Below are 10,000 nucleotides of genomic sequence, written 5' to 3'. Positions count from 1 at the left end.
CATACTGTAAACTGGTCTGAGGGGGGACATACTGTAAACTGGTCTGAGGGGGGACATACTGTAAACTGGTCTGAGGGGGGGACATACTGTAAACTGGTCTGAGGGGGGGAGACATACTGTAAACTGGTCTGAGGGGGGGGACAGACTGTAAACTGGTCTGAGGGGGAGACATACTGTAAACTGGTCTGAGGGGGGACATACTGTAAACTGGTCTGAGGGGGGGGGACAGACTGTAAACTGGTCTGAGGGGGGGAGACATACTGTAAACTGGTCTGAGGGGGGGGGACAGACTGTAAACTGGTCTGAGGGGGGGGACAGACTGTAAACTGGTCTGAGGGGGGGAGACATACTGTAAACTGGTTTGAGGGGGGGGACATACTGTAAACTGGTCTGATGGGGAGACATACTGTAAACTGGTCTGAGGGGGGGGGGACATACTGTAAACTGGTCTGAGGGGGGAGACATACTGTAAACTGGTCTGAGGGGGGGGGGACATACTGTAAACTGGTCTGAGGGGGGGGGGACATACTGTAAACTGGTCTGAGGGGGAGACATACTGTAAACTGGTCTGAGGGGGGGGGACATACTGTAAACTGGTCTGAGGTAGAGACATACTGTAAACTGGTCTGAGGGGGGACATACTGTAAACTGGTCTGGGGGGGGGGACATACTGTAAACTGGTCTGAGGGGGGACATACTGTAAACTGGTCTGAGGGGGAGAGACATACTGTAAACTGGTCTGAGGGGGGAGACATACTGTAAACTAGTCTGAGGGGGAGACATACTGTAAACTGGTCTGAGGGGGGGACATTCTGTAAACTGGTCTGAGGGGGGGGGACAGACTGTAAACTGGTCTGAGGGGGAGACATACTGTAAACTGGTCTGAGGGGGAGACATACTGTAAACTGGTCTGAGGGGGGGAGACATACTGTAAACTGGTCTGAGGGGGAGAGACATACTGTAAACTGGTCTGAGGGGGAGAGACATACTGTAAACTGGTCTGAGGGGGAGACATACAGTAAACTGGTCTGAGGGGGGGACATACTGTAAACTGGTTTGAGGGGGGGGGGGGACATACTGTAAACTGGTCTGAGGGGGAGACATACTGTAAACTGGTCTGAGGGGGGGAGACATACTGTAAACTGGTCTGAGGGGGAGACATACTGTAAACTGGTCTGAGGGGGAGACATACTGTAAACTGGTCTGAGGGGGGGAGACATACTGTAAACTGGTCTGAGGGGGAGACATACTGTAAACTGGTCTGAGGGGGGGACATACTGTAAACTGGTCTGAGGGGGGGAGACATACTGTAAACTGGTCTGAGGGGGGGGACATACTGTAAACTGGTCTGAGGGGGGGGGGACATACTGTAAACTGGTTTGAGGTAGAGACATACTGTAAACTGGTCTGAGGGGGAGACATACTGTAAACTGGTCTGAGGGGGGGGGACATACTGTAAACTGGTCTGAGGGGGAGACATACTGTAAACTGGTCTCACTTTGAGGTAGAGACATTCCCCAATAGACTGGAAGCTGTAATTTTATTTTTTTTTATTTTTGTTTTCCTTTATTTAACCTTGAAAGATCCCTTGCAGCGATATTTGGTTCTACAGAGCATTGTCTCAAGGGGGGTCTGTCTGTGTGTCTGTCTGTCTGTCTGTCTGTCTGTCTGTCTGTCTGTCTGTCTGTCTGTGTGGGGGCTGAACACTTTTGCCCGCCACACAAACTTTCAGTTTTTTATGTGAAGTGGAATGAAAATGTGAAACCATGTTCATTTTCATTGTGCTCCACTGTGTGTTGGTCTCTCACTGTGTGTTGGTGTCTCACTGTGTGTTGGTCTCTCACTGTGTGTTGGTGTATCACTGTGTGTTGGTCTCTCACTGTGTGTTGGTCTCTCACTGTGTGTTGGTGTATCACTGTGTGTTGGTCTCTCACTGTGTGTATCACTGTGTGTTGGTGTATCACTGTGTGTTGGTGTATCACTGTGTGTTGGTCTCTCACTGTGTGTTGGTGTCTCACTGTGTGTTGGTCTCTCACTGTGTGTTGGTCTCTCACTGTGTGTTGGTGTATCACTGTGTGTTGGTGTATCACTGTGTGTTGGTCTCTCACTGTGTGTTGGTCTCTCACTGTGTGTTGGTCTCTCACTGTGTGTTGGTCTCTCACTGTGTGTTGGTGTATCACTGTGTGTTGGTCTCTCACTGTGTGTTGGTGTATCACTGTGTGTTGGTCTCTCACTGTGTGTTGGTCTCTCACTGTGTCTCTCACTGTGTGTTGGTCTCTCACTGTGTGTTGGTCTCTCACTGTGTGTTGGTCTCTCACTGTGTGTTGGTCTCTCACTGTGTGTTGGTCTCTCACTGTGTGTTGGTCTCTCACTGTGTGTTCACTGTGTGTTGGTCTCTCACTGTGTGTTGGTGTATCACTGTGTGTTGGTCTCTCACTGTGTGTTGGTGTATCACTGTGTGTTGGTCTATCACTGTGTGTTGGTGTATCACTGTGTGTTGGTGTATCACTGTGTGTTGGTCTCTCACTGTGTGTTGGTGTCTCACTGTGTGTTGGTCTCTCACTGTGTGTTGGTCTCAGGTGTGTGTTGGTCTCTCACTGTGTGTTGGTCTCAGGTGTGTGTTGGTCTCTCACTGTGTGTTGGTCTGTCACTGTGTGTATCACTGTGTGTTGGTCTGTCACTGTGTGTATCACTGTGTGTTGGTCTCTCACTGTGTGTTGGTCTCTCACTGTGTGTTGGTCTCTCACTGTGTGTTGGTCTGTCACTGTGTGTTGGTCTCTCACTGTGTGTTGGTCTCTCACTGTGTGTTGGTGTTTCACTGTGTGTTGGTCTCTCACTGTGTGTTGGTGTTTCACTGTGTGTTGGTGTTTCACTGTGTGTTGGTCTCTCACTGTGTGTTGGTGTTTCACTGTGTGTTGGTCTCTCACTGTGTGTTGGTGTTTCACTGTGTGTTGGTCTCTCACTGTGTGTTGGTGTTTCACTGTGTGTTGGTCTCTCACTGTGTGTTGGTCTCTCACTGTGTGTTGGTGTTTCACTGTGTGTTGGTCTGTCACTGTGTGTTGGTCTCTCACTGTGTGTTGGTGTTTCACTGTGTGTTGGTCTCTCACTGTGTGTTGGTGTTTCACTGTGTGTTGGTCTCTCACTGTGTGTTGGTGTTTCACTGTGTGTTGGTCTCTCACTGTGTGTTGGTGTTTCACTGTGTGTTGGTCTCTCACTGTGTGTTGGTCTCTCACTGTGTGTTGGTGTTTCACTGTGTGTTGGTCTCTCACTGTGTGTTGGTCTCTCACTGTGTGTTGGTGTTTCACTGTGTGTTGGTCTCTCACTGTGTGTTGGTGTTTCACTGTGTGTTGGTCTCTCACTGTGTGTTGGTCTCTCACTGTGTGTTGGTGTTTCACTGTGTGTTGGTGTATCACTGTGTGTTGGTCTCTCACTGTGTGTTGGTGTTTCACTGTGTGTTGGTCTCTCACTGTGTGTTGGTGTTTCACTGTGTGTTGGTCTCTCACTGTGTGTTGGTCTCTCACTGTGTGTTGGTGTTTCACTGTGTGTTGGTCTCTCACTGTGTGTTGGTGTTTCACTGTGTGTTGGTCTCTCACTGTGTGTTGGTCTCTCACTGTGTGTTGGTGTTTCACTGTGTGTTGGTGTATCACTGTGTGTTGGTCTCTCACTGTGTGTTGGTGTTTCACTGTGTGTTGGTCTCTCACTGTGTGTTGGTCTCTCACTGTGTGTTGGTCTCTCACTGTGTGTTGGTGTTTCACTGTGTGTTGGTCTCTCACTGTGTGTTGGTGTTTCACTGTGTGTTGGTCTCTCACTGTGTGTTGGTCTATCACTGTGTGTTGGTGTTTCACTGTGTGTTGGTCTGTGTGGTTGTAACGTGAGGAAATGTAGAAAAGTTCAATCTTTTTGTAAATCTGTTGGATGCATTTCTCTGCATGTTTACATACACATCTGTCCTTTTTCTTTTCTTTTTTTTAGTTAGTTTGTTTGTTTGTTTGTTTGTTTGTTTGTTTGCTTATTGTTACAAAAAAACAAAATAAAAAGAATTATACAAAAAAAAATAACATTTCAAGGGGTTTGAATACTCTTGCGAGGCGCTGTATTTACCTGAGTCCAGATGTGACGTCCATCTGTCCAACCACAATCCAGATCTACAGACAGACAGACAGACAGACAGACAGACAGACAGACAGACAGGCAGACAGACAGACAGACAGACAGACAGACAGACAGACAGAGGGACAGAGAGACAGACAGACAGACAGACAGACAGACAGACAGAGGGACAGGCAGACAGACAGACAGACAGACAGACAGACAGACAGACAGACAGACAGATAGACAGACAGACAGACAGACAGACAGACAGACAGAGAGTAAATCACAGTTTAGAGAGGACAGTTTGTCCTTGATGAACATAGTATAATTGAACATTGTGAGTTGATCCTCTATGCCTCGTGTTGACAAATAAATCAGATGAACGTGCTGCATGCTCTGCTGATGAAAACAGATCCATTTCAAAGGCAGTGCACACAGGAATCTTTATATTGAGCTGTAGCCTATCTGTTGCACTTTTATTTATTTTTATTTTTATCTTTGGTTTATTGCCTGTGAGGAATGTGTTTTGTTTTATATGTTTCTCTATTGTGTGCATGTAAAGCGCTCTGAGCTGCATTTTATGTATTTATTTTATTTATTTTTTATTTTTTTATTTTTCCTTTATTTAACCTCGAAAGATCAATTGAGGGGTGACCCTCTTTTACAATGACGTCGAGTTTGTACAGATACACAATATACAATGAGAATACATAACAAGTTTACACACACACACACACACACACACACACACACACACACACAGACAACAACAATTTAAAACATTCAGATCAATTGAATGAAAGAGACAATAGCCTAATTAAAACAGTTACAAGTGTAGAGGGGCTGATTCAAAATAATAATTTTAAATTGGTTAACAGTTATGAGTATTTATTTTAATTGTATGTTGTAGGCTGTTCCAGGAGTCAGGGGCACTATGGCTAAAAGCGGTTTGAAGGGCGCTATACAAATAAAGATTATTATTATTATTATTATTATTAATAAAGTAGCCTATACTAAGTTGTTGTTGACTAAGGCCTAAGCTATATTTATTTCTTACAGGTTGGAGTCACACTTCAGATAACTGTATTAATAGATAGTATATAGATTGTATTGTAGAAGGAGATGTAGCCCATACTGTTTGATGGGCGATGTGTGGACGCTGTATCTGTTGCATATAAAGTAAACCCAGCCGATGTGAACGTACAGGCCTAGATTCCGTGTATTCCGCTCTCACAGGTAGCAGCCCGGTCTGTCTTTGTAGATATAATATTTAAACATGATGATGACGTAGCGGGCTCGTTATTGTCGCTGTGTCTCGCGGTTGTTGTCATTGACCGTCTCGAGTCTCATTAACATTCAGCTCTCGTCTCTCGTCTCGGCTAAAAGATGTTCCAGAGTGTGAGGGCTATAATCCTAGTCTTCCTTACCCGAGATCCAGGCTCTATTCACGGGCTCCCGGTCTGTCTGTGTGCCGCCGAAGCTCCATAGATCACAGATCGCATATATAACTAAATAAAAAATGAAATGTCCTTATTTTAAAAGCTGCTTCTCTCGGTCGGTGTCTCCTCTGTGTGTGTGTGTCACTGCAGCGCGCGCCCCCCGTGGCCGCTGCACCGGGTTACCATGGCGACCGGCCCCGCAGTCACCGGGAGGATCTGATGATGCTGTCGAGGGTCACCCGGTAAAACAACACCGGAACAAAAAAGTACATGACCGTCCAACCGTTGATATCTCTCACGATTTATTTTATTTTTATGGATAATTTGAATGTGTCTGACATGATTATTATTATTATTATTATTATTATTATTATTATTATTATTATTATTATTATTATTATTATTATTATTATTATTATTATTATTATTATTATTATTATTATTATTATTATTATTATTATTAATAATATCATTATTATTATTATTATTATTATTATTATATTATTATTATTATTATATTATCATTATCATTATTATATTATTATTATTATTATTATTATTATTATTATTATTATTATTATATTATTACTATTATTATTATTATTATTATTATTATATTATTATTATCATTATTATATTATTATTATTATCATTATTATATTATTATTATTATTATTATTATTATTATTATTATTATTATTATTATTATTATTATTATTATATTATTACTATTATTATTATTATTATTATTATTACTATTATTATCATTATTATTATTATTATTATTATTATTATATTATTACTATTATTATTATTATTATTATTATTATTATTATTACTATTATTATCATTATTATTATTATTATCATTATTATTATTATTATTATTATTATTATTATCATTATTATTATTATTATTATTATTAAATAACTTTTACATTATCCATAGATTTGTTCTGCTTCATTCAGTTGATCTGAATGTTTTAATTGTTCTTGTCTCTTTGTCAGCTTGTTGTATATTTGCATTGTGTGTGTGTGTGTGTGTGTGTGTGTGTGTGTGTGTGTGTGTGTGTGTGTGTGTGTGTGTGTGTGTGTGTGTGTGTGTGTGTGTGTGTGTGTGTGTGTGTGTGTGTAGGAACTATTTATATGTCAGTATTTGTTTGCTCCGCGTCTCCACCGCCGCACCGCCTCCTCTCTGCGTCACATCCTGTGTTCCCCTGTTAAAGGCCCGGGTCGCTGGGTCGCTATTCTCCTTATTCACGTTATTTTTGTCCAGTGAATCCCGGGGAATCGTCGCCATCTGAGCCGCAATCATGGTGAGTGTTTACCGGGCAGATCACCCGGTGTTTAACCGTTGTTTCCCGCCCGTTATTTCTACATTTTAACGGTTAGATGATTTAGTAAAGATTGGCGGGAGTCTGAATGAATCGTATGTTGGACGCTGCAATGTCGGCTCTTTCTGAGACACTGTTGCGCTTGTTTTCTTGCTCAGTCGCTTATAAATATTGCGTGTCGTGTGTCGCCGGTTATTGGGCAGTTTTTACTTTAGTGCAAAATGCTTTAAATCAAGTTTTAATGCGCATTTCTACATGGGTTCATTGAAACAACGGAACTATCGCGACGTAGTCTGAACGTTTGGCTTCTCAACATTGAGTAAACTAGCCTATACACTGCGTTTCCTTTTTAATTCTCCGCCCTTCACTAATGTGCATTCATTTGGCTTGTAACTTAGCTGGAAACTGCACCAGAAACCTATTTATATTCCACATTTTCAAGCTATTCTTCCAAGTTGTGATTGTGTGCGCTTTGTTGTTCTCGCGAGATCTGGGACACACTCGACGTGAGCTCAAAGTTCAAGCGACCAAAACTGTTATAAACATTAATTAAAAAGTTTAAAACGGGTCAATAAATAGTTTAATACGCAAAGATAAACGGCTCGGTTCATAAATTATACTCTACGTATCAAACAGCGGCATTTACCGGGTCTAAACAGCTGTGTTTTAGCTGCTAGCCGCTAACAGTTAGCCTCGAAGTGTTGTGAATACTTTTGTTCAACTTGAATGAATGAGAACTGTTTGTGTTTCACTCGAACACACTTTTACAGTTGTTAATAGGTGCTGTGAAGTATTATTAACCATCCCTGCCGTGGAAATAGCCCGGTATCGCGTTTAAAGATGGTCGCCCTACAACGACAACCAAACGTTTAGAGTACATTACATTACATTTAGGGTGAATTCGGGTAATGTCTGTGGGACAATTTTCGCAATTTTGACTTCAGCGACCTATTGCGATATCTATCTAACACATAATCTCAACATATTATACATTTCTGAAATCTGTAAAATGTTTTCTACAACACCAGAAGAAGAAAAATGTAGATATGATACCAAGAAGAGACATGCCACAACTATTAGAGTTCTTTGTGACAAATCAAATGTTCGGCCTAAATTTGATAATCTGGGACAGAAAATGAAAGCAATCGGGACTGTTAATATGTATTATGCTTTAAGAACTGTTGCATACTACTGTTATATTCCCTTCTGGTTAATGTGCTTATCTCTGTTAACTCTATAACCTGCTTTAGTAGTTTGTTCATTGAGCAATAACGATTTCAAAGTGTAACAAAAAAAAGAAGCACACTTCCCTGGTATCGGAAGGTATATGGTAATTTAAAATGGACGCCCCTTAAGACGACAACCTAACGTTAGGATGAAAACAACCATAGTTCTACAGGCTCGAGGGGTTTATGTTACCATGACACTCACTGTGAAATATACACAACTCTCGCTTTTCTTCTTACTACATACTAAAGTACAGAAGATTCATTAGGAGGAGGGGGGTTTGTTTACATTCACAGAGCCTGCAGTTAGTTTACTAAACATATTTTCTCTACATGTAATTCTTAGGATTGAATAATTCTATCATCATAAATCAAAATTATTTTGAGGAACCTGGAACCAAACATAAGACTAGAATATGTTTGTAAACCAAACTGTGGGCCCTGCTGCTGTAAACAACAACAACAGTGAAACAGTAACTTTTCAGGAAGCTTTCTAACTTCAAACAGTGTTCCAGGGATCACATTTTCCTGTGAGGAAAGTTTGTTTATTCAGTTATGAGAATAAACCTTAGAAAATGTTTCACTTCTCTGACACACACAGAGTTACACACTGCAGCTTTAAATGCATTTTAACTTTTTTGTGGAGAATCAAACGACGAAATACTGATGCATTTATAAAATAAAGGAAATGTGTCATGTGCTTATTGTTTGAACCAAATCAGTGAATATCTCATGATCTGTGTGTGCATTGATTAAAACATATGGTGTTAATACACAGCCTAGGCTCTGTAAACATTTATGTAAACAAAGGGCCCTCCGTAGCTAGCGGCCATATGCCCTTTTACAGAGCCTAGGCCGTGAATTAACACTATGGCTTTTCTTCCCACACACAGTACAGATAGGTAGACAATGATTTGACAACAAGCATTCTCTTGCTGGGGGGCGCCCTTAGCTCAGTTGGTAGGGCGTCCCCCCCCATGGGCCTCGGCCAGCAGCGGACCCGGGTTTGATTCCAGCCCGCGGTCGTTCTCTGCATGTCACTCCCCTCTCTGCCCCATTTCAACTCTGTCTCTACACTATCAATAAAGCAGAAAAATGCAAAAAAAAAATCTAAAAAAAAAAAGGCATTCTCTTGCATATCCCTTCTCTCATAAGTTGTGTGTGACGTCATACTAACGCTCTCCTCTGATTGGTCCTGTGTGGTGACGTCATACTAATACTGGTTTCTCATTGGTCCTCAGACGGTGGGAAAGAGCAGTAAGATGCTGCAGCACATCGACTTCAGGATGAGGTGCATCCTGCAGGACGGACGCATCTTCATCGGGACCTTCAAAGCCTTCGACAAACACATGAACCTGATACTCTGTGACTGTGACGAGTTCAGGAAGATCAAGTGAGTCTGTCTGTGTGTCTGTCTGGCTGTCTGTCTGGCTGTCTGTCTGTCTGTCCGTCTGTCTGTCTGTGTCTCTGTCTGTCTGTGTCTCTGTGTGTGTGTGTGTCTCTGTCTGTCTGTCTGTCTGTCTGTCTGTCTGTCTGTCTGTCTGTCTACCTGTCTGTCTGTCTGTCTGTGTGCCTGTGTGTCTGTCTCTCTGTCTGTGTGCCTGTCTGTCTGTGTCTCTGTCTGTCTGTCTCTCTGTCTGTCTGTCTCTCTCTCTGTGTGTCTGTCTCTCTCTCTGTCTGTCTCTCTGTCTGTGTGTCTGTCTGTCTCTCTCTGTCTGTCTGTCTGTCTGTGTCTCTGTCTGGCTGTGTGTCTGTCTGTCTGTCTGTCTGTCTATCTACCTGTCTGTCTGTCTGTCCAAAGCCTTCGACGATAATCTGTTAACACGGGGTAAAAAAGACAGATGAGGGATGATCTATGTACCTGTGGCTCCTCATGTCATGATGGTTGACAGCTGTCGATTAAAAATGTA

At 42.1% G+C, this 10,000-nt stretch overlaps 2 protein-coding genes across 2 annotated transcripts in view; one reads left to right on the top strand and one right to left on the bottom strand.

The window, feature by feature from the left end:
- Positions 1–10,000, bottom strand: part of LOC307270211 (NACHT, LRR and PYD domains-containing protein 3-like) — a 307,417-nt gene that overhangs the window by 170,547 nt on the left and 126,870 nt on the right. The gene's annotated exons all lie outside the window — the stretch shown is intronic.
- Positions 6,721–10,000, top strand: part of snrpb (small nuclear ribonucleoprotein polypeptides B and B1) — a 7,655-nt gene continuing 4,375 nt past the window's right edge. Inside the window, exons 1-2 of the mRNA XM_080053383.1 lie at positions 6,721–6,846; positions 9,332–9,483. Coding sequence (XP_079909509.1) covers positions 6,844–6,846; positions 9,332–9,483 — 155 coding nt within the window. The 5' untranslated portion in view covers positions 6,721–6,843. The remainder of the gene's footprint in view (positions 6,847–9,331; positions 9,484–10,000) is intronic.

The sequence above is a fragment of the Ammodytes marinus genome, assembly GCF_949987685.1.
Source record: "Ammodytes marinus genome assembly, chromosome: 25".
Lineage (NCBI taxonomy): Eukaryota > Metazoa > Chordata > Actinopteri > Uranoscopiformes > Ammodytidae > Ammodytes > Ammodytes marinus.
This window is presented reverse-complemented; position numbering and strand designations above follow the sequence as displayed.